Source organism: Geotrypetes seraphini, chromosome 12 (assembly GCF_902459505.1).
Source record: "Geotrypetes seraphini chromosome 12, aGeoSer1.1, whole genome shotgun sequence".
NCBI classification, from domain to species: domain Eukaryota; kingdom Metazoa; phylum Chordata; class Amphibia; order Gymnophiona; family Dermophiidae; genus Geotrypetes; species Geotrypetes seraphini.
In genome coordinates, this window is record NC_047095.1 from 879,944 (window position 1) to 907,271 (window position 27,328).

Genomic DNA, 27,328 nt, shown 5'->3' on the forward strand with positions numbered 1-27,328 from the left:
TATCAAATCTACCTACATAAACTATGAGCACGTTTCAAGGCTGTTTCTACCATTAAATACTGGTGCTGTAGAGTTGTAGTCTGTCGAAAGCAGGTGTAGATTAAAGTCTGTATAGTGAGTCTAACGTTTTAGGAGCCACTGGGATTGTGAGAGGATTCTCCCAGTTTTTGAAGAGATCTTCCATCACTAAGTTGTGCGGAGAAAGTTTTACAGAGTCCTTGGGCCATTTAACATAGTCCAATGCTTCCATGAGCACTGCAGCAGCAGATAGATGAAATTTGTGAATACGGGTTGTGCAAATTAGAGAATTGACTGTAAATGGCAGACTAAGTTTTCTGGTATTCAGCCAGCCCAACTGATTTTGTGTAAGAAATAAATTTTATCTGGGTAGTCTGGTTCAGGTCAACACATCTGAGTGCCACAGGCTTCATTACTGCTCTATTTTGCGCTATTGCATAAGTTTGTGGTATTCAGCATGTCCTTGTCTTATCTTTTTATACACAAAGCATGAATGCAACAATAACACCTGGTGTTCAGTTTGCTGTAAAGGAAGCACTTTGACAAGACTGTCTCATGTTTCCCACCACATGTTGGTTATTGTTTGGTGTGTCAATGGCTGTATGAAATGATCCCACTAGAATTTTAGTGCCAACTTTAACCAATGCATACAGGATTACATGTTACATACCAATGCATACAAGGTTACATGTATAGGGTTACATGTATTTTCTATGTGGCCAAGGAGAACCAGAAAAGGAGTGGTACGAGATCCTGATCTATTCTCTGGTCTGGGAGGAGTACTTTTCCCTCTCTAGGTGTCAACACTTCAATATACAGGAGTTTTTGAGATGACTGCAAAGTCGATTTTGCAGAGTTTTTTATGACAAAACCCAGAGATTTTATCAAGATAGATGGTTATCTGAAGAAACTAACTGGTTTGCTGGGAAGAAGAGCCCTTTATCAGCCAGTCACTGAAGTACAATAAAAATGAAGATTCCTTCTTTTCAGAAGTAAGTTGCTATCACTGATAGGTTTTTGATAAATGCTCATGGTGCTGCAAAAAAAGGTTAACAGTACTTTGTACTGAGTAGCCTCACGAGACTGCTGCTGGAAGTCTTGGCAACTATTTTCATCGCTGACACAGCATGGGCAAGAACGAATAGGATCACTCCTGCCTCAGCAATGTCCCTAGACCACCAGGCAAACAAGGTAGGCTTGGAGTCTTTCCTCTGGGTCCAGGAGGGGGTTGGCAGTGCCTGTTCAGAGAGAGAGGGGGAATGCTGCTTTTTCTTGTCGGGAGGGGGGGAGGGGGGGAGAAAGGACGCTGAAGATATTTTTTATTAACAAAACAACAACAAAAAATTCATATCCAATCATCCGGATTTTTGATTATCTGGACTACCCTCTGCCGAGGTTAGTCCAGATAATCGGCGTTCCACTGTAGTTCTTTACTGAAAGGGTGGTGGATGTGTGGTACGGTCTCTCAATGGAGACAGTGGAGACAAAGAGTGTTTCTAAATACAAGAAAGCATGCAACATGCACAGAGGATCTCTAAGGGAGATTACGGTATGGATGAGCCTCAGGCTTCCCAATTTTTGGAGAATTGAGAGATATTTGGAGTAGAAACTTCTTGACTTTCTTCTTTGAGGCTTATTTTATTGACTTTTCTGACAAAACAGAATTTATCTACTGTTGAAGGAAACAAAAATGTTGCAGGTTAAGACCATGATCCTGCAATGGATGGTTTAGAGCAGTGTCTCACAAACCTTCCGGCTGGTAGTACACTAAATTTAGTGCCCCGACCGGAAGGCACCCGGACGTCAACGCGATGACATCACGCTCGTGCGTGACATCATCGCGCCAATATCTACATCTGTGCGGAGGCCCGTCATGCCACGACCCCGCTGGTGGAGGGATCCCGGAGGTGCAGGGAGAAGAGACGCCGGCTAGGAGGAGAGCCATCTGTGCCAAATGTTGATTCTCTGCTTTGCCCTGGATGGACACCTGATTGCTGAGGGTAAAGATTCTCAGTTTTATCAAGGTAGATATAGAGATGTCTATAGATGATGCCATTCCCGTGCTTTTACCACTAGGGATTTTCTGTATTTATCTCACACTATTTTGTTACCATTGTTATCACTGTCATCTCTTCCAGGAGGGTGGGCCAAGCATCTACCATTCTTTTCTGTAAAAATGTACTTTTCTTCTCTATATCTACATATTCTCATGTCCCACCATCTCTTTTCTTGGACATGGTCTTCTTTTTTATAACTTCTGATGCAGATTCTACACTGTTTTGGCTGCTTTTCTCTGTCAGCCTTTAGAATCCCTTTGTCCCATCTAAGGTAAAAATAATAATAATAACTTTATTCTTCTATACCGCCATAGTCGTGAGAATTCTAGGCGGTTCACACCGAAGAGAGCTGGACAATCAGCTAAGTTACAATGTGTTGAGATCCGGGATACAGTATACAGAAACTTACAAAAGCATATAGAATCTTACAAAAAAGTCTGGGATACAGCGTGTAGGGTCTTACAAAGAGCATATAGAGTCTTACAAAAAGGCAGAGAGATACAGGATATGGAGTCTTACAACAGGCAGTGAAAATACAGCAAACAGTCTTAAAAAGGCAGCAGAAAAAATGTTATACATTTCAGATTTGAAAGCAGGAGTGGACATATGTAGTGTTGGGTGTAGATACTTTTTAGGTGACAATTCTGTTGAATAAGGCAGTTTTTATGGCTTTTCTAAAGGCCTTATATGTCAGTCTTGCTCAGACTCAGAAGTAAATGCAGTGCTCTAGATGCATGCAAACTTTCCAGTGTCCTCTTATGCACTCCAATATTCACTCTGTTTCACTACCTTGAGATAATCAGACACACTATCGCTCCAAGGTTTCTCTTTAGGTCAGTTTATAGAAGTTCATCATCACCTGTCCTAGCTCATATTATTCCTGCAGATTTTTAACTCTGTGATTGACTTTGTGTCTATGTACTCATAAATGCAAGAAAGTGTGGGGTACTAACTTATTGTGCATAGCAATGGTTAATTTCCAGCCGATAGCTGAATTATGTAACAAAGTATTGGCTTTAAGCTTACTTTTTGTAATGCAAATATTCTCCGACACCTGTAAATAGGAATCAAGCTTTTCCTCTCTAGAACATATGCAATTCATACTAATTCAGAGAAGTACATTCTCTCATTCACTTTTAAATTCTAAGAGAATCATCTCTGCCTGCCATAGCCCTGGAGATCCTGCATCATAAATTAGAAGAATGCTGATTTGTGGACCCTTCCCACCAAGTGACCAAAGATTAATTTAGCCTCTATGAGGTATTCTGTGTGAATCTATTACCATTCTTACACTTTTTTTTGTAAAGTTTGCTTGATTCAGTACCTGTGAAGCTGAGGAGATTTAGTTTTTGATTTTTCAGTAGCTGATGGGATCTTGATCTGTGGCTTTGCTATAGTCTCTAGGTCACCACTGAGTTCTGCTTGGGTCTTCTGGATAAACTCATCATATGACTGTACATATAGATAAAAATACATAGTTCAGATATACAAGGAAATAATCAAAGGTTATTTAGCATGACACACAGTTGCTTCCAAAAGCCTTGATAGGTAACAGTATAATATGCAGTGTGAATAGGTCCCTTCTGCTAATTCCTCCACACACACATCTCCCCAGTCACTACTCAAACAAGTAAAACAATCCTTGGACTGTTGGCCCTGGGAGAATTTCCTTAAGAATCCTGCCATACAAGTTCAGTACTTGTTCATCATCTGCTAGAGGCAGATAATAAGAGGCAAGCCACCATTCTTTATGTATTCATGCAACTATAAAAGTTATGTCCCCTCTAAGTTATCCCCTCAAGTTTCCGCTTCTCCAGGGGCTCTTTTCCCTGGAGAAGCGGAGACTTAGAGGGGATATGATAGAGACTTACAAGATCATGAAGGGCATAGAGAAAGTGGAGAGGGACAGATTCGTCAAACTTTCGAAGACTACAAGTACGAGAGGGCATTCGGAAAAATTAAAAGGGAACAGATTCAAAACCAATGCTAGGAAGTTCTTCTTTACCAAGAGGGTGGTGGACATCTGGAATGCGCTTCCAGAGGGCGTGATAAGACAGAGTACGGTTTTGGGGTTCAAGAAGGGTTTGGATGATTTCCTGAAGGAAAAGGGGATAGAAGGGTATAGATAGAGGATTACTATACAGGTCCTGGACTCGATGGGCCGCCGCGTGAGCGGACTGCTGGGCATGATGGACCTCTGGTCTAATCCAGCAGAGGCATTACTTATATTCTTATGTCTGTCTTCGTCTGCTACTATGGTAGCATAACCTGCATATTTGGATTACCCGTATATACTCAAATATGAACCAATTTGAATATACACAGCAATATGAGAGACTTGAAGTCTCATGAATTGCTATGTGAATTCACGGCAACCATTTTTTCAGTGAGACCGCACGGGCAGGAGTGTAAGAGGATTGCTTCTGCCCTGATTCACCCCGTTGAACCACCGTTGATTAAGGTAGGCCAGGGGGGAGTCCTATGCTGCTTTTCCAAGGAAGGGAGGGGACGTGTATTGATTCCACAGCAGGGAGGGAGGGGACATTGATCCTACAGCAGGGAGGGAGAGGGACGCGCATTGAGTCTACAGAAGAGAGGAAGGGAGGGGATGCGCACTGATTCTACAGCAGAAAGGGAGGGAGGGGATGTGCTTTGGTTCTACAGCAGAGAGGGAGGGAGGGGACACGCTTTGGTTCTACAGCAGAGAGGGAGGGAAGGGACACGCATTGATTCTACAGCAGAGAGAGAGGGGATGCGTGTCGATTCTAAAGCAGGGAGGGGACAAACATTGATTCTACAGCAGGGAGGGAGGGGACGCATGTTGATTCTACAGTAATTTTTCAGCTGGTTGAGAGCCGAGACAAGACCTGACACCTCACTTTGGGAGAGGGAGGGATTGCTCCCGTCCTGGCTTGGCTTACCACACCACTGAATTTAAGGTGGACCCAAATATAAACCGAGACCTACATTTTTGGCTTGAAAATGTTTATATAAAAGTATATACGGTAGCTTGGTTGAATAAGAAAGAGGCTACTTCTTAATGTTACGTTACAGTAGACAACTGATTCATGGGCTTTCTTTGCTTGGTTAAAATTGCATACTGGTTAATTAAACAAAACTCAAGTAAAACCCTTCCAAGTTAGAACTATGTGGGTATCTAGTGTGATGGGAATAGCTTTAGTGAAGTATTTTCTCCTTACTGCTCCTCTCAATTAATTTATCCACAAGAGGTTAAAACACTGAAAAAAATACTGCATGAATTCCTAGACATCATTCCTAACCTCCAGTTGTTTAATCAGACTAGCCTCCTGAGCTTTCAGCCTTTCTTTATGTCTCTTCTTCTGTTCTTTCTTTAGCTGATCCACAATGGATTTCCTCTTCCTTAACTCTTCCTTCAGAGCCCAGATTCGGCTCTCAATATCACTCTGGTCTGACATAGTTTCTAAAACAAATATTAGCAGTGTTTAAGAATGACAGCAAATAATAGTTCAATCCTATGCAGTATACCAGTACACTTATTGTAAAATAGTCAATCTTCCATTAAAATCATGTTCTCTTAATTCTAGGAAAACCCTAAGCACCTATACAATAGATCAGGAATTCTTAATTTTTTTTGTTCTTGTATCCCTTTTTTTTTTTTTTCCCTTCTTTATTCATTTTCAAATTTGACAATAAGTGCACAAAATAATATATTTCAACAAGTTATTACACAATAGCACTTTGATATCTACTACATAAAAATCTAGTGATAATTTTACCCCCCCTACCTCCCAACCTTCATCATATTTTCAATCAGAATATACACATATTATAGAATATATTATAACATATTATGTAAAAATTGTACCCAACACCCTCCCCCCCTTTGGTGTGCCAAAAGAAGAAAAAGAAAAGAATATATAATTGTATTTACAAGTGATTTGTGAAAATTGTTGTATTATTTATAATTCACTTGATGTAAGATTTAAAAATGAATAAAGATTTATAAAAAAAAAAAAAAAGAAAAGAAGAAGAGAAGTGATGACTATTCACTACAATATTTTGTCAATGGCCCCCATATTTTTATAAATTTAGTATATGTCCCTCTTTGTATTGCTATTGCTCGTTCCATTTAAATATATGACATAATGTATTCCACCAAAATGTATAACTAAGGTTACTGTGATTCTTCCAATTATTGGTTATGTTTTGGATGGCAACCCCTGTCATAACTAATAAAAGCTTGTTGTTTTCTGATGATATTTGACTTTTTTTCCTCATCATCATGCCAAATAACACTTTAAGAGAGTGCCACATGATTTTCCATTAATGCATTTACTTGAGACCAAATTGAATTCCAAAATTTCTTAATATAGGGACAATAATCAAGTGTCCCAGGTTCCAGATTACAGTGTCAGCATCTATTGGACTTAGAACTGTTTAATTTTTGTAAACGAACAGGGGTCCAAAACACTCTATGTAATAAAAATAACCAAGCTTGTCTCATAGATGCTGACACTGTACATCTCATTCTCCAAGACCAAATTCGTGGCCATTGAGATGCAGAAATTTGGAGCTTGATCTCAATGCTCCAAATGTCTCTCAGACCATTCTTTGTTTTTTTATTCAAGTATCCAGATATTAATTTATACCACAGTGCGGCTTGATGTCCTAGGAAGTCTGCTTGAAAGCATAAGAACTCCATACTATACTGACTACTCAAAGTCTTCCATTCAGGGAACCCTACCTGAATGGCCTGCTTCAACTGCAACCATTTAAAACTTTGTGTTTTACTAAGACCAAATCTATGTTGCAGTTGTGAAAATTCAAGCAGTTTACCATCTGAAATAACACCATTTAAAGTTCTAATACCAGTTCTTCCAAAGGACTTGGGCTCTGCCTATTTTAATCTTGGAGTTTATCCATAAAGATTGATTAGTTGACTTATTAATTGGGATAGGTGTTAATTTGCTGATATATCTCAAGGTTTTCCAAGTATCCATTAACATTTTATTTTCTCTCTATCTCCTAGGCATGTTAATGCTTGGAACATGAACTAAGTTCAAGGGTTGTATCCCTTTAAATAAGCAATGAAACCCTCACACCCACTTCCTAAAACACATGTCCACTAGCAACTACTGATGGCTATATATGTCACCTATCTGCTAACAGTACTAGCTGCTAACATGTTGCTAAAATTACAATGCTAGAGTTGTACTACCTTCACTTTCTTAACCAGTGGTGTGGGTTGCAGAAAGAGATCTAAGAGGGTGCAGAGAAGAGTCTTGAAATCTGAGACAATTTATTGAAATTGTCTAGACAGACACTGGTTGAGAAACCCTGCAATAGGTAATAGTTGACAACAGATGAAGCCTTACTCTTTGTAGTCCTCTAAATCCAAATAAACCACTACTGAAACAAATCAAGTGGTTTATGTATAAAATAAACAAGATTCTCCTTCTTCACTTTCTGCTCTAAATCCATCTTTAGAACAAAACACAAAAAAACCCTCATCAATACTGGGCAAGTTTCTCAAATAATATCTTTATATAACATTTAAAGCAGTGGTCTCAAACTCGTGGCCCGGGGGCCACATGCGGCCCACCAGGTTCTACTTTGCGGCCCGCCGTCTGTACTAGTACTGCCCGCTCTTTGCAGTGTCCTCCGGCTTCCCCCCTGGAATCCTACTCTTACCTTCAGATAATTACCAAAGTCTGCAGAGAGGATTGCTGGTGCTGTAACGATCCTTTCAGGCTATCATCCTCAGCAGCACATTCTCTCTGCCGTGATCCTGCCCCGGACATCAGAGGAGGGGCAGGACCATGGCAGAGGGAACGTGCTGCGGAGGCCGATGGCAGCCTGCAAGGAACGCTACAGCACCGGTAATCCTCTCTGCAGGCTGCGGTAATTAGCTGAAACTAAGACCGGGAAACCGACTTCCGGCGGAAACATGGAGCTGTAGACAGTGAGTTGCTACAGCTCCGCTTCACCTAACCTCGGCGCGGCATTTAAACTGCAATTTTCCCCCTGATTCGGGTCGTCGCCGGCACTGGGGAGGTTGCTGAAGAAGCGGAGCCGCTAAGAAAAACTTCCTCCGCGCCTCTGCCTTCCTTTGTCGAGACGGCCGGCGGCCACGTGGCGCCGCGGGTAGCGTGCAGCCGCGAGTCTACTCTGCTGGGACGGCGCGGCTCTTCCCCTGCAGGTCCGCCTTCGGGTGCGGTCGTCTCCCCGTGCTGGGGAGTTGACTGGGGGCGCTGCACGACTCTTCAGCCGTTCTCCTTGCAGCCCTTCTGTTTGGATCTCGGGTCTCCCGGGGGCCACGAGGGCAGGTGGCTGAGACTCTGACCCCGGAGCGAGGTGTGGCTCTTCCCCTGCAGGCCGGATTCCGGGAGCGGTCCTCTCCCTTTGTTGGGGAGCTTCCTAGTGGCACGGTAAAATCGGGGAGCCAGAGTAGGATCGCCATGGCGACCAAGACGGTCCGGAAGGATCGGGAGCGGAGTAAGCTGCCAGAGGCCAAGTTGGCGGACCCCGTGGCGCCCCCATCGCCAGAGGCTCCGCATTCATCCTGGGTGTCCACAGTTACGGCGGAGGTTCAAGCGGCCCTCGAGAGCTCTCTGGGGGACAAACTGCAGCGCATCCTTGATAAACTGGACACGCTGGACCAGCGTTTTGCTTCCCTCACGTCGGAGGTCAAGGAGACTCAGCAGAGGGTGAGTGCTGCGGAGGATCACGTCAGGCAGCTTGCTCAGGAGCAGTCCGCCCACACTTCAGAGTTGGCTGCGCTGCGCGCCAAGGTGGATGATTTGGAAAATAGGTCCCGCCGGAATAACCTTCGGTTTGTTGGCCTGCCTGAATCAGTGCGGGACGTGGAGTTGGGGGCGCTGTTGGAACGCTGGTTGCCGGAGTCTTTGTCTCTATCATCTTCCTCGGGCCCTTTGCGGGTGGAGAGGGCGCATCGCTTGGGGCAGCGGAGAGAGAATGCTGACAGACCTCGAGTGGTCATTTGCCGTATCCTGAATTATCATCATAAGATGGAGGTCCTGCGTGCGTTGCGGCAGGGCAAGAAGCTCTTGTATGACAACAAGCCCATACTTTGCTTCCAGGACTACTCAGCGGAGGTCTCTCAGGCACGACGCAGGTTTTCACCGTTATGCACCCGTCTCATCCAGCGCCACATTGCTTTTTCTCTGCAGTACCCGGCTCGCTTGAGGTTGACACATCTGGGTAGAGCTCATCATTTCGACACCTCGGAGGCCGCGCAGCGTTTTGTGGAGGAGATGTTGCCTGAAGAACCACCGCAGGGAGTGGCTGTGGACTGAGGAGACCCATATCTGGGGCCGGATCTGTGGTTTGAGTTGGGACTGGGGGTCTCTTTCCTCTCCTTTAGAGTTGGGTTTCTATGTTTTCTTGCAGGACTGCCTGGTTGGTGGGTGTGAGGAAGGGGGGGGTTGACCTGCCTGTTCTTTGTTAGTTAGGGTCTGTGCTTGGCCCTTCTGGTTCTGTGAGCATTGGGGATTTGGCTTGGAGAGGGTGTTTGCGGGTGGGTGGTGTGGCTGTGGTGTTCGTGGAGGGGGAGGGGGGTTGAGTGTCCTGGGGGGTTTGGTTGATGGAGGCTGCTTTTATTATTCTCTGAACTTTGGGGTTTGTGGGTCGGGGGTAATGGTCATTATTCCCGTGGGAGGTGTAACTGGTTTCCTGGAAGTGATGCCCTTATTGGGGTGTCTTGGGTGTAGATTGGGTGAGGGGCGGTTGTGGGGAGGGGCTCGAGGGGTGGGGATGGGGGGGTTCGAAGGGTTTCAGGGTTTCTGTGGTGGGGCTTTTTGGGGAATTTTGGGGGGGGGGGGGTTAAGGAGTTCTGTGCTAGGGGATTGAATTGGTGGCAGGGGTATGGCTTGATTCTCGGGGCCAGAGGTGGTGAGAAGCCGGGGGAGTGGTGGCTGGGACGCTTCTCTGGTACTGTACTGGTTCTTTCTTTTTGTGAGATTAGGCTATTGAGTGGATTGCTCTGGAATACACTTTAACTTCTTGGAATGTTGGGGGGATTCACTCCCCCATTAAGCGCTCCAAAATATTGCAGCGTTTGAATCGTTCTAAATCCTCTATTGCCTTTTTACAGGAGACCCGTCTATCCTCAGTGGAACATGCCAAGCTCTGTACCTGGTGGGTGGGCTCCTATTTGGAGGCGCCCGCCGTGGGGGGAAAGGGAGGTGTTATTATTTTGATCCGAAAGGGTCTTCGCATGCACACTCAGAAAGTGCTCCGCGACCCTAGTGGGCGTTACATAGTTGCTTTAGTGCTACTGGATAATCGGCCACTTTTGCTCTGCAATGTTTACGCTCCTAACAATCCTTCGGCCAGGTTCTTTAGGGGGCTTCGCAATCAACTCTTGCAGTTTGGAGATGTTCCGATGCTGGTGGGCGGGGACTTTAATGAGGTATCGGATCCAAAATTGGATCGCTCTGCTTCGTTGGGTAGAGAGTCCTCCAAACTTTATACGGGTGGTCAACTTTTGGAATCCACCCTGGGGTTGCTGGATGTGTGGCGGGTGTTACACCCGTTGGAGAGGGATTACTCCCACTTATCCAGGACGCACGGGACGCTCTCCCGAATTGATTTTATCCTCATTTCTCGCGCGCTGCTTCCCCGGGTAGTGGGGGTTGATATGGGCCCCATTGAAATATCTGATCACGCTTGGGTGGGATTGCGGTGGACCTGGGGAGACTCTCGGATAAATAGAGGGTCCTGGCGATTTCCCTGCTACCTGTATAGGGATACCCGTTTTCACGAGTTTTTGATACAGCGCTGGCGTGATTTTCAAGTTAATAATCGGCAGCATCGTGATGATCCCATTCTTTACTGGGAGACGGCTAAGGCTGTCTTACGGGGGGATGTCATTTCTTATGTGGCCAGGGAATTGAAGCTGAAGTATAGGCAGATTCTGGCCTTGGAGCGGAAGGCGACTGTGTTGAGACGCCAGTATGGCAGGGCGCCCTCCTTCCAGCTTCGGGTGCAGCTTTTAGAGGTCCAACAGGAACTGAATGAATTGTTGCATCTTTGGGCTTTGCGGACGAGGGAGTACTTTAAGTTTTCTTTATTTCGGTTTGCGAATAAGAGTAGTCGATTGTTGGCCCGCCTGGCGCATCCGAGGGGTGGACCTGAGAGCATAACGACTCTTCGGGGCTCCTCTGGGGTGCTGCATCATCGGCCGGAGGAGATATGTGAATTATTTCGGGAGTTTTTTGCTGAGGTGTATACAGATCAAGGCCCCGAGCTTATGGATGGGCAACTTTATCTAGACAGTCTCGATTTGCCTTGTTTATCTCAGCGGGATGCTGCTGTTTTGAATCTTCCTATCACCGCGGAGGAGGTGGAAGGGGCGATAGGGGTCAGTCCGTTGGGCAAGGCGCCGGGCCCGGATGGGTTTTGGAGTGAGTTCTATAAGTTGTTGGTGACGGACGTAGCGCCAGTGCTGGCTGAGGTTTATAATTTGAGTGTTGCTAAGGGCTTTCTTCCTCGCTACGTAAATCTAGCGTCTATTATAGTTCTCCCGAAGCCTGGTAAGGACCCTCTCTTACCTGAATCGTACCGTCCTATCTCGTTGTTGAATTATGAGGCGAAGCTTTTGGCTAAACTTTTGGCTAACCGCCTGGCGCGTGTTTTGCCATCGGTGATCTCAGACTCTCAGGTGGGGTTTGTGCGGGATAGGCCGGTAGCTAAGAATATCCGGCGCATCTTGTTGGCGTTGGAACGGGTGGGACAGGACGGTAGCCCCGCCTTGCTCATTAGTTTTGATGCCGAGAAGGCGTTTGATAAGGTGCGGTGGGGTTTCCTTTTTGCGGTGCTGAGGACGTACGGTTTGGGCCCCTTCTTTTTTGGTGCAATCCAGGCACTGTATAGTGATCCTGAGGCGCGGATTTTAGTTAATGGGTCTTGCTCGAGTTTTTTTCCTATCGGCCGAGGGACTCGCCAGGGCTGCCCCTTGTCGCCGCTCCTCTTTGTGCTTTCTTTAGATCCTCTACTTCGGGAGCTTCAGGCAAATGCGGATATTCGGGGATTGGTCCTGGGAGATTCCCATTTTAAACTGGCGGCGTTCGCGGATGATCTCTTGGTCTTTTTAACGGACCCGCAGTGATCCTTGCCAGTATTGTTGGAAAGTCTTCGGGAATATGGAGATTTCTCTGGCTTCGCCTTGAATTTTGCGAAATCTGAGGCGCTGGCTTCCTCGGTTCATCTTCAGCGGTTTTGGGGGGATAGTTTCCCGCTGCGCTGGGCTGACTCTTTTTTTAGATATCTGGGGATCAGGCTGACTATGGATGTGGCCCAACTGTATCGTCTTAACATAGATAAACTCCTGGCGGAGACTAAACTGTTGCTAGCCAAATGGCAGGCGTTGCCGCTGTCTCTGTTGGGAAGAATTCATTTATTTCGTATGGTTGTTTTCCCGAGGTGGCTTTACGTTCTTCAGACTCTACCCCTTTCTTTGTTGCAGAAGGATATTCGTTCCCTCACCTCCCTATTGATCCGGTTTTGTTGGGGTGGACGTAGACCTAAACTGAAATGGTCCTTGTTGGTGGGGCCTGCCTATGGGGGTGGTTTGGGGGTGCCTGACATCAGGGTTTATAACCAGGCCTGTTTGCTTCATCATATTAGTGATTGGGTGTTGGGTACCTCTTTTTATACGGATCTTTCCCTGGAGCGGGATCATTTCTACCCTCTTCATCTCTTGTATCTCCTCCATGCCCCGTTGTCTACACTGCCGCGACCCTGTAAGTGTAGTATTTTGTTTCGGTCCTTGTGGACAGTGTGGCATCAAATCCTTCGGTTGTGGAATCAGGACTCTCATACTAGTATATTTCTACCGTTGGCGGGGAATTTAGCTTTCCCTCCGGGGGTTGGACCTTCTGTGTTCGGTCGTTGGAGGGCGCGGGGGGTGGAACAGTTGCGGCATGTTCTGCGGGATGATGGGTCTCTCTTATCATATGCTGAGTTGGCGGGGAGGGGGGTCCCTGAGATTGGCCTTCCATTTGCTTATTGTCAACTCAGTCACTATGTGGCTTCCCTCCAGGGGACTTCCTTGCAAGGGGATTTTGGGACCCAGCTCTGTACTTTTTTGGCTGCAGATCCTGATACTAGGGTCTCTATCTCTGCTTTGCATGGCCGGATCCTGGCTCTTTGCCCGCCTAGGGTTTTCCCTGGTATTTTGGAGGCATGGCGGCGGGACTTGGGTAAGGACTTGGGGGACAATTTTATGTTAAAAACCCTGAATCGAACTGCGGGCTTGGTACATAGTGCTGAGTTACGTGAATGTCACTTTCGCACTGTCCTGAGGGCCTATGCTTCCCAGAGTCAGGCGTACCATATGGGTTGTATTGATACTCAATTATGCATCCGCTGTTCGGTGGAGGTAAATTCTTACTTTCATGGTATTTGGAGTTGTGAGGGGATTCAGACCTTCTGGACGGACATGGCCTCCTTTTTACAGGGCTTGTTGCAGACCCCTGTGCCAGTCTCCGTGCAGTCTATGCTGTTTGCCCATTTCTCTTTCTTGAATATGTACACTTCTTATGAAAAATTATTTCTTAGTAAATGTTTTATCTTGGGGAAGAAATGTATCTTGTGTTGCTGGCTTTCTTCTGAACCACCTTCTTTTTGGTATTGGAGGAATCGCCTTCATGAACTGCTGGGTTGGGAGGCCCGTTTGGCCTGTTCTTCTCGACGCCGGAGCAGAGACTTTGTTCACACTTGGACTCCGTATTTGAACATTTTGACTCCTGAGAGTCGTAGCCGTGTTTTGAATAGACTTGACCTTTGATTCTGTGCTTCTCAGTGTCTTTGCTGATCCCTGCCTCTGTTTCTGTATCTGTGGGGGGATGGGACGGGAGGGCGGGGGGTTGGGGCTTCTTTGTTATGTTATGTTATTTATTTCTTATATACCGCTAAATCCGTTAAGTTCTAAGCGGTTTACAGAGAAATATACATTAAATATACAATAAAGGCTGTGGGGTGGGGGTGAGGTGGGTCCGGGGAGGGCATAAGAGTCCAGCCCTCCGCGGTTGTTTGATGAAAATGTAAACCATAGTTATTCTTGCTGTTGTATTTCCTTCTGCTTAATAAAATAGATTTGAACATAAGACCGGGAAACCAGGGGGGGAAGCTGGAGGACGCTGCAGAGAAGGGGGGAACATGCAGGCCTTCGGAGGGGGAGGTAAGATTTATAAACTATAAAGAGTTTTACTTCAGGCAAAATTGTCATTTCTTTAATAAGACATTAACTATTTTTGCTGCGGTCCTCCAAGTACCTACAAATCCAAAATGTGGCCCTGCAAAGGGTTTGAGTTTGAGACCACTGATTTAAAGGATTTTAAATATTTAAATGTGCTCATAAGCTCTTCAGCAAGGCGCCACAGCAGCAGTACAATGTCGCTGGAAAGGTGCTTGAATTTTAATCATAACACATTGCATGGAGCAAGGATTCTTGCTTCTACTGGAGTGGCAAATGTTATGGCTCTACAAAAGTTATTTAACAGTAGACCACTTATCTGAAAAGGTCAGTTCACGGTTCCAACACAGTCTGTGTTTCGCTACGCTACATCAGGAAGCCGGAAGGTTAAGCTTTTTATATTGATTTTATTTGCAGTGTGCAGTGCCTGAGTCCTTTGGTCTACACACTTAAAGGAAGCTCGCATCCTGGAGATGAATGCGTGGCTACATGGATGGTGTTGTTGAGAGTGTTTTGGCGTCCTGGACCATGGGATGATTTTCCAAGGGCTGCTGAATAGGAATGGTATGCAGCTATCAAATGGGAAGAAATGTCTTTGTAATCTACTGAAGAGGGCTTTAAACTAGAAGCGATGGGGCAGGGTGATCAAAACCCTCAGGTGAGTATAAGTCCTCAGGTAAGTAAGTAAAACTGAATACCTCTACATGGATAGGAAAAGGGGACAAAGTCTGGAAAGCAATATATACTAATGCTCGAAGTATGGGAAACAAGATTCTGGATCTACTGTGTTTCCCCCAAAATAAGACAGTGTCTTATATTCATTTGGGGCCCAAAAAAGGCACTAGGTCTTATTTTCGGGGTATGCACATGATCATATCTCCCTTCCTCTCCTTCACCCCAATTCTTCCACTTTCCTTTCTCTCCCCCACATGTGCATCTTTCCTCCCCTCCCTCCCTCCTGTGTAGCAGAAGTTTGTCCAGCTTCTATCCTTCCCTCCCATCCCTCGTGCAGCCTTGTCCAGCTTCTAACCTTCCCTCCCTCCCTCCCATCCCTCATGTAGCATAACCCTTGCCCAGCTTCTATCCTTCCCTCCCTCCCATCCCTTATGCAGAACCCTTGCCCAGCTTCTATCCATCCTTCCCTCCCTCCCATCCCTTGTGCAGCAGAACCCTTGAGCACTGCGCAGCCGAACCCCTGGTGAACCTCCATCCTTCCCTCCCTGCCAACCGCGAGCAAGCCCTACCTTCATCCGAAGCAGCGTCGGGCCGGCAGCACTCTAAACAGGCTGCTTGGCCTTGTCCGTCGGGGATTTCACACTGCCACGTCACTGATGACGCGTCAGAGTGAAATCCCTGACGGACAAGGCCAAGCAGCCTGTTTAGAGTGCTGCCGGCCCGACACTGCTTCGGTTGAAGGTAGGGCTCGCTCGTGGTCGGTGGGAAGGGATGGAGGGTCAGCAGGGGTTTGGCTGCGCGGGGGGGCGGGTTGAAGATTTGCTGGCGAATCCCGGGACTAGGTCTTAATTTTGGGGTAGGGCTTATATTAAGACCTACCCCCAAAAATAATGCTAAGGCTTATTTTGGGGGAAACACGGTATAAGCTGTGATGGAAGATGATGAGTTGGATATAGTGGCAATCATAGAGACACTTAAGAAAGAAAGCAGGGCAAGCACATCGCCTGCTATCTACAAATACTACCTGATTGTATCATAGACAAGGATTCTTCAGAACAACTATGTGACAGCTGGTGGGATCTCCTAGGCACTCTTAGATGTCCTCCAGTCTTTGGGCTTCCTTTGCTTGAATCCTGCTTTGACACAGAAATGCTGCTTTTGGAGAGTGTCTGTTCAAATAAAAACAGTTAATTTCAATCATTTATGTCCTGTGCATAATATGAAAAAAGTGGCTTGTTGAATTCTACAGCATTAATGCATAAAGAGCTTACTTACAAGCTTTCTGGGAGAGGAAGGTTGCTTGGACTCCTGTGAAAAAGTAATCTCTTCACTAATCTCAGTGTGTTCTGGACTGAGTGGTTGTTCATGGGTCACATTCCCAAAGGGCCCAGACTCAGCAATAGGGCTTTGTACTTCTTCTAGGACTGAGTTTTCAGTGTTCATTTGGGCGCAGGAGACAGCTAAGGATGCCTCTTCTTTTCCTGATTCTAGAAGAGTAGGGAGAAAAAAATGATTACAGTTAAATGAAAGAATAAATTTACATTTGATCCTTGTTGTGCTATCACTATATGAAAAAGCACAGTTACATAACTGTAATGGGTGTTATCCGAAGACAGCAGGCAGATATTCTCACATGTGGGTAATGTCAATCCATGGAGCCCGGTACGGACAGTGCTAAAGTGTACTGTCACTTTAAAAAGTTTGGAAAGTCTCGAGGCTATCATACTGTGCATGCACCACCAGTGCCTTCCTGCCTGATGTCTGCTCGTGGGACCATCAGTTCCTTAAAAAAGCTAAAAAGCCAACTAGGGGTGGAGGGAGGGTTGTGAGAATATCTGCCTGCTGTTCTCGTATAAACACATTACAGATAAGTAACTGTGCTTTACCCTAGGACAAGCAGGCAACATATTCTCACATGTGGGACTCCCTAGCTGTCAGGATCATGTCTCTGAGCTTGGTGAATGCAAAAGGGATGGATGAAAGCTGGTGTCTAAATGGAGAATAAATTCTGTAGAACTGCTTGGCCAAACTTTCCCATCTGGAATGGTTCTCCAAACACTAGTGAGTTGTGAAGGTATGAACTGACATCTGCTTTACAGATGTCCTCAATGGGTATGGAATGTAGGCTACTGAAGTTGCCATTGATCTAATTTTGTGTGCAGTGATACTGCCCTCCAGCAGCAGCCCAGCCCAAGCATAGCAAAAGATCTTCCACTCAGCTGTTTTTATCATTCAATAATCCTAACAGATTTGGAACTTTTCTCACAAGAGAAACATCTCAACATGACTTTCAAACTGTATCTCCAAATAATAAGCAAGAGCATGTTTACAGTCCAATGTATGGAGAGCTGATTCACCAGGGTAAGAATGATGTCTTGAAAAGAAGATATGATTCAGATGAAACATCTGAGACAACTTTGGGGAGGAACTTTGGATGAGTATGAAGAACCACCTTGTAGTGATAAAATGTTGTAAAAGGTGGATCTGACACCAGTGCTTGAAGCTCACTGGCTCAACATGTCGATATGATGCAAACTAGAAATACTACTTTCCAAGTTAGAAGTTTAAGAGATGTATTTGAAAGTGGTTCAAACAGAGGCTTCATCAAAGTGGAAAGTATAATAAGATCCCAAACAACTGAGGAGGTTTGATTGGTGGTTTAGTATAATAATAATAACTTTATTTTTTCTATACCGCCACAATCTTGCGACTTCTAGGCAGTTTACAGTGAAGAGAGCTGGACAATCAACAAATTACAGAATACAAATAGCGAAGATGTCACTGAACAGTCAGCGAATTACAGAATACAATTAGTAAAAATATACATATTTCTCAAAGTTATCAGCATGGTGTTAATAGTTTTAAATTAAACAGTGCTGTCTTAATTTCTTTCCGAAATGCGCCATAGGTTAACCTGGCTCTGTTGATGTAATTGTTTACTAGCTTGAAACTTAAAAGTTTTGTCCAGAAAGGACCTGTATTTGCAATCAGTGATCCTTGGATAGGCAAAAAGATTGCAATTTCTGGTTGTCCTAGTGGGGATGTGTAACTCGAAATGTAGTAAGAGATAGGTAGAGGCCATTCCCCACACCAGTTTAAAGCAAAAGCATGAGAACTTGAATATTATTCGTGCCTCCATTGGCAACCAGTGTAGCAGTTTGTAGTAGGGGACTAACATTCTCGCTTTTCTTTAGTCCGAATATTAAGCGGATGGCCGTGTTTTGCACTATTCTTAATTTTCTCACAGTTTTTTAAGGTATACCCACGTAAATGATGTTGCAGTAGTCCAATGTGGATAGAACCAATGACTGAACCAGTAGTCTAAAAGATAGAGGGTCAAAATATTTTTTAATTTCCATAATGCAAAAAAGAAGTTTTTTGCCACCAAGTTCGTGTGTTTGATCATGGTCAAGTGGGTGTCTAATGTGACTCCTAATATTTTCATGGTTTTTGATATTTAGGTGTAATGATGTTCTGGTAATATTATCCTCTGGGCTTGCCAAGAAAATTTTTGTCTTTTTTGTGTTTAATTTCATGTATGGAAAAGGTCTTGCATGAATCTGGAGACTAAAGGATGTATTGATAATGGCTTTTTATCCAGAAGTGTATGAAAAGCTATAATACTGCTGAGATGAATTCTGACTGAAGTAGTCTTGAGACCAGAGTTTGAAAGTATAGAAGGTTGACAGAACTGATGGGAGAAAACAAGTGATTGGATCTAGTGAATGGAGATTACGTCAGACTGTGAAGAGAGTCTACTTGAAATGACAGCAGTGTAATGTGGATTGTTTTCAGAAGCTTCAATAATGGCTGGCATTGGTGCAGAAAGTGTCTACTCACTGGGTGAGAGCTACCATGCTGTAAATGCTAGCAAGCAGAGATTGGGACGGATTAGAGATCCTTCATTATGCATCAGTAACACTGGAAAGATATGTAGTGTGATGGGTTACCTTTTGCTGAATTGAAGAGGGAACTATGGCTGATGTGGCCATTGAGGTGCTATGAGTACCATGGTGGCCTGTTCCTGGCAAAATCTGAGTAGAGCTTGGTAATGTTACTGCTCTTTTGGAACAAACTTTGAATTTAGACACTGAAAGAGCTACGCTTCTAACATCTTTTGTTTTTGAGCAAGATTTAAATATGGTCTTAAGATTATATATTAAGAATTCTCAAAAACTATTTGGAGAACAACGAATTTGGATTTATCCAGACGTTTCAAAAATTACTCAAGAGCGAAGGAAAGATTTCCTTTCCCTACGTCAAGAAACTCTTAAATTGGGGGCTACGTTCCTATTAGCTTACCTCTGTAAATGTCTGGTGAAGTATTTGGGAATTAAGTATGTATTTTTTTCTCCAGACCATTTGAAGGAGTTCCTAAAAGTCAAAAAGATCATTAAGGACTGATTTAGAATGGATTATAATTAGATAGTAACTGTGTCACACAAAGCTTTTTCTTTGAACTTATTTTTAATTTAATGTCTCCATTATCATCTGATTATCACACCCCCTATATTGTGGTCTAAGGAGGGGATAACTTTGTATTTGCACAAGTTTTGTATAATTAGTAAAAATTGTTTCTCTCTCTATGTTGCATGGAACAATATTATTCTTGCGAATTGAAATGAAAATCCAATAAAGAAATAAAGTAGAAAAAAAAAGTCTGAGTAGAGTTTTTCTGAGTAGAGGGACTGGAGGGAAAGCATAAAGGAAGTTGTCTTGCCGGATGAGGAGAAAGGCATCCGACTCCAGACGATTGGGAGTAAAGATTCTGGAGGCCTGTGATTGTGGGGACACGCAAAAAGATGTATCTGTGGAGTTCCCCAGTCCTTCACTATCGGACGTAAAACAGTTGAATTGAAAGACCACTCACCGCTAAGATATTCTGTTTCCCTGATAAATTGCTTTGAGGAATATATTGTGTGGTATCAACTAGGACCAAATTTTGATTTCTTCCTGGCAAAGTGGATGAGACCTTGTGCCTCCTTGTTTTGTCATAAGGCATATGGCTACTTGGTTGTCTGTTCGAATGACTACTACCTAATTGAAGAACATCAGAAAAGAAGTCAGGGAATTAGAGAAGTTAAATAAGGGGGCATACAGAGAGACCGTGGAACATCATCAACATCAGAGGAACTGCCAAGATACATCCACAGAGAGTGAGGACCACCTGGAAAACAATCATAAGAAAGGACTAGATGACACAGCAGCAGGACCTGTAAACAGCAAGGGAACCCATAGGAAGATGAGTCCAGTGCAGGCCAACGCCGGAGGGAGGAAACATGGAAGTGCACCGAGGACACGGACCTGCGGCTAGAGAGATGGACGTACATCAAGGACACGGACCTGCAGCTAGAGACAAGAGAAGATAGAGAAGACAGCAATCGTCGTGGGAGACTCCATCATCTGACAAGTCAACAGCCACATAGCAGGAGGAAGACAGGATCGACTGGTGACCTGCCTACCAGGAGCCAAGGTGGAGGATATAGTGAGCCGCATCGACAGGATCATCGACAGTGCGGAATGTGGAGATACAGCAGTGGTGATCCACGTTGGGACAAACAACGTGAGTAATAGGGAAACACTGAAAGACCAGTTCTGGATGCTAGGAAGGAAGCTGAAGATCAGAACGCTGATGGTAGCGTTCTCGGAGATCTTGCCGGTACCCAGGGCCGATGGGAAGAGGCAGACGGAACTGCAAGCAGTCAACGCATGGATGAGACGCTGGTGTGAGGAAGAAGGATTCCACTTCGTACGCAACTGGACGGCGTTCTGGGGGAAGAGCAAGCTATACAGGAAGGATGGACTCCACCTCAGCGGAGACGGAACGAGGCTACTTGCAAGCAACATCAAGCGAGAAATTGAGAAGTTTTTAAACTAAGAAGAAGGGGAAAACCGACAGTCAACTAAGAGTCGGGAAACAGTATACCCAGAGGATACCATGCAAGAAGATTGCAAGGAAGGCTCACCAGATCATAGGCAAGATAGAAATCCCGACGGATCGAAAGGGACATAGTAACATAGTAGATGACGGCAGATAAAGACCCGAATGATCCATCCAGTCTGCCCAACCTGATTCAATTTAAATTTTTTATTTTATTTTTTTTAATTTTTCTTCTTAGCTATTTCTGGGCAAGAATCCAAAGCTTTACCCGGTACTGTGCTTGGGTTCCAACTGCCAAAATCTCTGTTAAGACTTACTCCAGCCCATCTACACCCTCCCAGCCATTGAAGCCCTCCCCTGCCCATCCTCCACCAAATGGCCATACACAGACACAGACCGTGCAAGTCTGCCCAGTAACTGGCCTAGTTCAATATTTAATATTATTTTCTGATTCTAAATCTTCTGTGTTCATCCCACGCTTCTTTGAACTCAGTCACAGTTTTACTCTCCACCACCTCTCTCGGGAGCGCATTCCAGGCATCCACTACCCTCTCCGTAAAGTAGAATTTCCTAACATTGCCCCTGAATCTACCAGAAGCGAGGGAGACAGAAGGAGGAAGAAAGTGCAAGAAAGTAACATGTCACAAACTTAAGTGTATGTACACAAACACAAGGAGCCTAAAGAATAAAATGGGGGAATTGGAAGCTATGGCACAAAAAGATAACCTAGACATCATCGGCATCACAGAAACATGGTGGAACGAGGACAACATCTGGGACACTGTACTACCGGGATACAAGCTATACCGCAGAGACAGAGTAGGACAAAAAGGTGGGAGTATTGCCCTAAAAGAGGGAATTAAGTCTACCAGAGAGAACACGCAGAATTGAATCGGTTCAGCGGACGGCCACCAGGATGATCTCGGGGCTCAAGGGTCTCTCGTATGAAGAGAGACTGAACAAATTGCAGCTCTACACTCTCGAGGAACGTAGGGAGAGGGGAGACATGATCGAAACATTTAAGTACCTCATGGGATGTGTCGAAGTGGAAGATGATATTTTCTTTCTCAAGGGACCCTCGGCCACAAGAGGGCACCCGCTCAAACTCAGGGGCGGAAAATTTCATGGCGACACCAGAAAGTATTTCTTCACAGAGAGAGTGGTTGATCACTGGAACAAGCTTCCAGTGCAGGTGATCGAGGCAGACAGCGTGCCAGACTTTTAAGAATAAATGGGATACCCATGTGGGATCCCTACGAGGGTCAAGATAAGAAAATTGGGTCATTAGGGCATAGACAGGGGGTGGGTAAGCAGAGTGGGCAGACTTGATGGGCTATAGCCCTTTTCTGCCATCATCTTCTATGTTTCTATGTTTCTATGAAACGAAAAATAAGGTAGAGTCTCTATGGGCCAAAATACTGTGTACAAATGGAACGGATACAAAGATCGGCATCTACCTCCGACCTCCAGGGCAGTCCGAAGAGACTGATATAGAAATGATGGATGAGATTAAACACAAATGCAAGGGAAGTAACGCAGTTATCATGGGCAACTTCAATTATTCGGGGATAGATTGGCAACCCCTGCTGCAGTAGAGAGACCAAGTTCCTGGATGCTGTAGGCGATTGCTTCCTGGAACAACTTGTCATGGAAAATACGAGAGGAAATGCAATTCTAGACTTAATTCTAAATGGACTACGAGGACCGGCACAAGGTACAGAAGTAGATCGCTGGGAAACAGTGATCACAACATGATCCACTTCAACCTAGACACAGGAACAAAATAATCGATCCAGAACGATGGCCACAGCACTGAACTTCCGAAAAGGGAACTACGAAGGGATGAGAGTCATAGTGAGGAAGAAGATTAAGAAAAGGATAACCACTGTAAATATGCTAGAGTAAGCATGGTCCCTTTTTAAGGACAAAGTCACAGAGGTGCAAAATTTATATATACAACAAGGGTTCCAAGAGGAAGAAGAACAAGGAACCGGTGTGGCTCACTGTAACAGTGAAGGAAGCGTTCAGAGACAAGAAGACTTCGTTTAAGGAATGGAAAAGGACAAAAACTGGTAAAAGCTCAAACAACATCAAAGCAAGTGCCATAAGGCAGTAAGAGGGGCCATAAGACAGTAAGAGGGCCAAATGAGAGTATGAAGAAAAAATAGCCAAGGAGGCCAAAAACGTTAAAACGTTCTTTTGATATATTAAGGGGAAACAACCCGCGAAGGGAGCAGTAGGGCCTTATGGATTAAAGGGAGTACTAAAGGAGGACAAAGCCATCGCTGACAAACTGAACACATATTTTGCGTCTGTATTTACCAAAGAGGATATATCCAATATACCAGAAGCCTTCAGGCTATACACAGGAAATGAAGACGGGAAACTGACAGGGACGATGGTCAGTCTAGAAGAGGTATGCAGACAGATTGATAGGCTTAAAAACGATAAATCCCCGGGACCGAATAGCATCCACCTGAGGATAATCAAGGAACTGAAAGGGGTTATAGCTGAACTGCTCCAACTAATAGCCAATCTGATCACAAACAGATCTTAAAAGGTTACCATGCCATTATACTGGGTCATGGTACATCCCCACATAAGCATAAGAACATAAGCAATGCCTCTGCTGGGTCAGACCTGAGGTCCATCGCGCCCAGCAGTCCGCTCACGCGGCGGCCCAACAGGTCCAGGACCTGTGTAGTAAACCTCTATCTATACCCTTCTATCCCCTTTTCCAGCAGGAAATTGTCCAATCCTTTCTTAAACCCCGAAACTGTACACTGCCCTATAATGTCCTCTGGAAGCGCATTCCAGGTGTCAACCACACGTTGGGTAAAGAAGAACTTCCTAGCATTCGTTTTGAATCTGTCCCCTTTCAACTTTTCCGAATGCCCTCTTGTTTTTTTATTTTCTGAAAGTTTGAAGAATCTGTCCCTCTCTACTCTCTCTATGCCCATCATGATCTTGTAAGTCTCTATCATATCCCCTCTAAGTCTCCTCTTCTCCAGGGAAAAGAGACCCAGGTTCTCCAATCTCTCAGTGTATGAAAGGCTTTCCATCCCCTTAATCAGTCGTGCCGCTCTCCTCTGAACTCTCTCGAGTAATGCCATATCCTTCTTAAGGTACGGCGACCAATACTGGACGCAGTACTCAAGAAGTGGACGCACCATTGCCCGGTACAGCGGCAGGATAACTTCTTTCGTTCTGGTTGTAATACCCTTCTTGATTATACCTAGCATTCTATTCGCTCTCTTAGCGGCCGCTGCACACTGTGCCGTCGGCTTCATTGTCATGTCCACCATTACCCCCAAGTCCCTTTCTTGGGTACTCTCAGTCAATAACATCCCTCCCATCGTATAATTGTGCCTCGGGTTTCTGTTTCCCACATGCAATACTTTACACTTCTCAACATTGAACTTCATCTGCCATCTCTCAGCCCATTCCCCTAGTTTGTCCAAGTCCCTTTGCAATTCTTCGCATTCCTCCTTCGTCCGAGCTCCATTAAATAGTTTGGTATCGTCCGCAAATTTTATTATCTCACACTTCGTTCCTGTTTCTAGATCATTTATGAATATATTAAAAAGCAGCGGCCCGAGCACCGAGCCCTGCGGAACACCACTCGTGACCTTCCTCCAGTCCGAGTAGTGGCCCTTCACTCCTACCCTCTGTTTCCTTCCCTCTAACCAGTTTCTGATCCATCTATGCACATCTCCGTCCACCCCATGGTTCTTCAGTTTCCGGAGTAGACGTTCATGAGGCACCTTGTCAAAGGCTTTCTGGAAATCTAGGTATATGATGTCTATGGGGTCTCCTCTGTCCATCTGTTTGTTAATTCCCTCGAAGAAGTGCAATAAGTTAGTCAGGCACGATCTTCCCCTGCAGAAACCATGTTGGCTAGATATCAGAAGTTCGTTTTTTTCAAAATGTTCATTGATGTTTTCTTTTATCAGTGCTTCCGCCATTTTCCCCGGAACCGAGGTCAGACTCACCGGTCTATAGTTTCCCGGGTCGCCTCTTGATCCCTTTTTAAAGATGGGCGTAACGTTGGCTATCTTCCAATCCTCCGGGATCACACCTGTTTTCAGAGATAGGTTGCAAATTTACTGTAGTAGCTCCGCTATTTCCTCCTTTAGTTCCTTCAGAACTCTTGGATGGATTCCATCCGGACCTGGGGATTTGTCAGTTTTTAGTTTTTCTATCTGCCTGTACACATCATCGAGGCTCACTTCCATGGATGTTAACTTTTGTGCTTGATTTCCATTGAAGATTTGTTCGGGTTCCGGTATGTTGGTTGTGTCTTCGCTTGTAAATACAGACGAAAAGAACATGTTAAGTCTTTCCGCGACCTCTTTCTCTTCCTTCACCGCTCCCTTCCGGTCTCCGTCGTCCAGCGGTCCCACCTCCTCCCTAGCCGGCTGTTTTCCTTTAACATATCTAAAGAATGGTTTGAAATTTCGTGCTTCCCCGGCTAGTCTCTCTTCATACTCTCTTTTGGCTTTTCGAACCACACGTTCTTTTTGATACTTCCTGTGCTCTTTCCAGTTTCCCTCAGATTTGTCCTTTTTCCATTTTCTGAATGAATTATTTTTATTGCCTATCGCTTCCTTCACTATTTTAGTTATCCATGCCGGGTCTTTTGTTCGACTCTTGTTGCACCCTTTTCTGAATCTGGGGATATACAGATTTTGCGCCTTGTTCACCCACCTGGAACACTGCATCCAACACTGGTCGCCATACATGAAAAAGGACATAGTACTACTCGAAAGGGTCCAGAGAAGAGCGACATAAATGGTTAAGGGTCTGGGGGAGTTGCTGTACAAGAAGCAAGAGAAACTGGGCCTTGAAAAGAAAAAACTGAGAGGGGACATGATCGAAACATTCAAGATATTGAAGGGAATTGACTTAGTAGAGAAAGCGAGATTGTTCACCCTCTCCAAGGTGAAGAGAACGAGAGGGCACTGGCTAAAGTTAGAAGGGAAAAGATTCCGTACAAATGTAAGGAAGTTCTTCTTCAACCAGAGAGTGGTAGAAATCTGGAACACTCTTCAGGAGGCTGTTATAGGGGAAAGCACCCTTCAGGGATTCAAGACTAGGTTGGATAAATTCCTACTGGAACAGAACATACGCAGTAAGGCTAGACTCAAATAGGGCATTGGTCTTTGACCTAAGGGCCGCCGCGTGAGCAGACTGCTGGGCACGATGGACCATTTGTCTGACACAGCAGAGGCAAATCTTATGTTTTTATGTGTATAGATGTTTTTAATTGCTCGGAGCTCGAGGAGATTGATGTTGAGAGTTTTCTCATGAGAAGTCCAGCTGCAGTCTAGGTGAGTGCCCAAGACAAGCATGGAAGCATCAGTTGTTAATATTTTCAGATGCAGTGGAGTATGGCATAGAAGGCCTTTGTGTAAAGATTGGTTGGTAACAGCCATCACTGAAGAAACTGATGAAGGTTTGGGGTTACTTGGATCTTTTGGAGAAAGTGCTCCGGATGACTGAGACCATTGGGTTGAGAGAGCCCATTGAGGTTCTCTGTGGATGCTATGTAGCCCAGATGATGCATCATTTTGTGTGCAGTGATGTATTGGAGACTGGAGACTTTTGGACAAATCAGTATTAGAGCATTGAGAGGGGTTTTTTGAGGTAGAAAGGCACGAGTCTGAGTTGTGTCCAGAATGAACTCGAGTTTGAGTGGATTGTAAGTGGGATTTGTCGTAATTGACTGCAAATCCAAGAATCTGTAGAAGACATACGGTTGAATTCACAGCCAGGAGTAGGGGCCTTGATCAACCAGTCATCTAGATAAGGGAAAACATGAAAGCCCCAAGACACTCTGGGTGCTGATATCAGTCCAAATAGAAGTACCTTGTACTGGAAGTGGCGTGTCCTTATTTGAAAACAGAGGTATTTCTTGTGGGCTGGAAGGATAGGAATGTGTATGTATGCTTCTTTGAGGTCTACAGAAAGGGGTAGTAAGGTTCCCAGAGAGATCATTCAAAATCTCTCCTTCACCAGATATTTGTTGTGAGCATGGCGATCTAGAATTGGACGAAGTCCTCCAGTCCTTTTTTGGTATGAGGAAGTATTTGGAGTAGAACCCCTGGGCCCTTCTCCTGTAAAGGAACTGGTTCTATGGTATTGAGCTGGAGAAGGGCTGAGAGCTCCTGCTGAAGGACAGTCTTCTGCCAGGAGTTGAAAATTACTCTCTTGGAGAATGAACACAATGGTCGGTTGTTATAAGGGTCCAATAGTTGTAAAAGTAAGCAAGATGTCCTCCTATAAGGAGAGTAAAGGGAAGAAGCTGAGACATGTTGGGGCTAAGTTCTCCAGAATGGAGTCAAAACGACTGTTGAGACTGGGACTGTGATTTTTCAGTCCTCTGTTGTCTGGCACTTCTTTGTGTTGGCAGTTTAGAGGATGTAGATGGCTAAGTATACCTCCTCTTGCTGTAATAATGTTGAGATGGATAGAATCTCTTAGTTTGTTGAGGGTTGG

General features: G+C 44.9%; 1 protein-coding gene across 3 annotated transcripts in view; it reads right to left on the bottom strand.

The window, feature by feature from the left end:
• The window catches only part of CEP350 (centrosomal protein 350), a 411,819-nt gene that overhangs the window by 78,729 nt on the left and 305,762 nt on the right, over positions 1-27,328 (bottom strand). For all 3 annotated transcript variants that reach the window (XM_033915952.1, XM_033915951.1, XM_033915950.1), the window contains 4 exons: positions 16,225-16,436; positions 15,974-16,118; positions 5,357-5,517; positions 3,400-3,527 (listed from right to left, as the gene is read on the bottom strand). In XM_033915952.1, the coding sequence (XP_033771843.1) occupies positions 3,400-3,527; positions 5,357-5,517; positions 15,974-16,118; positions 16,225-16,436 (646 nt within the window). The remainder of the gene's footprint in view (positions 1-3,399; positions 3,528-5,356; positions 5,518-15,973; positions 16,119-16,224; positions 16,437-27,328) is intronic.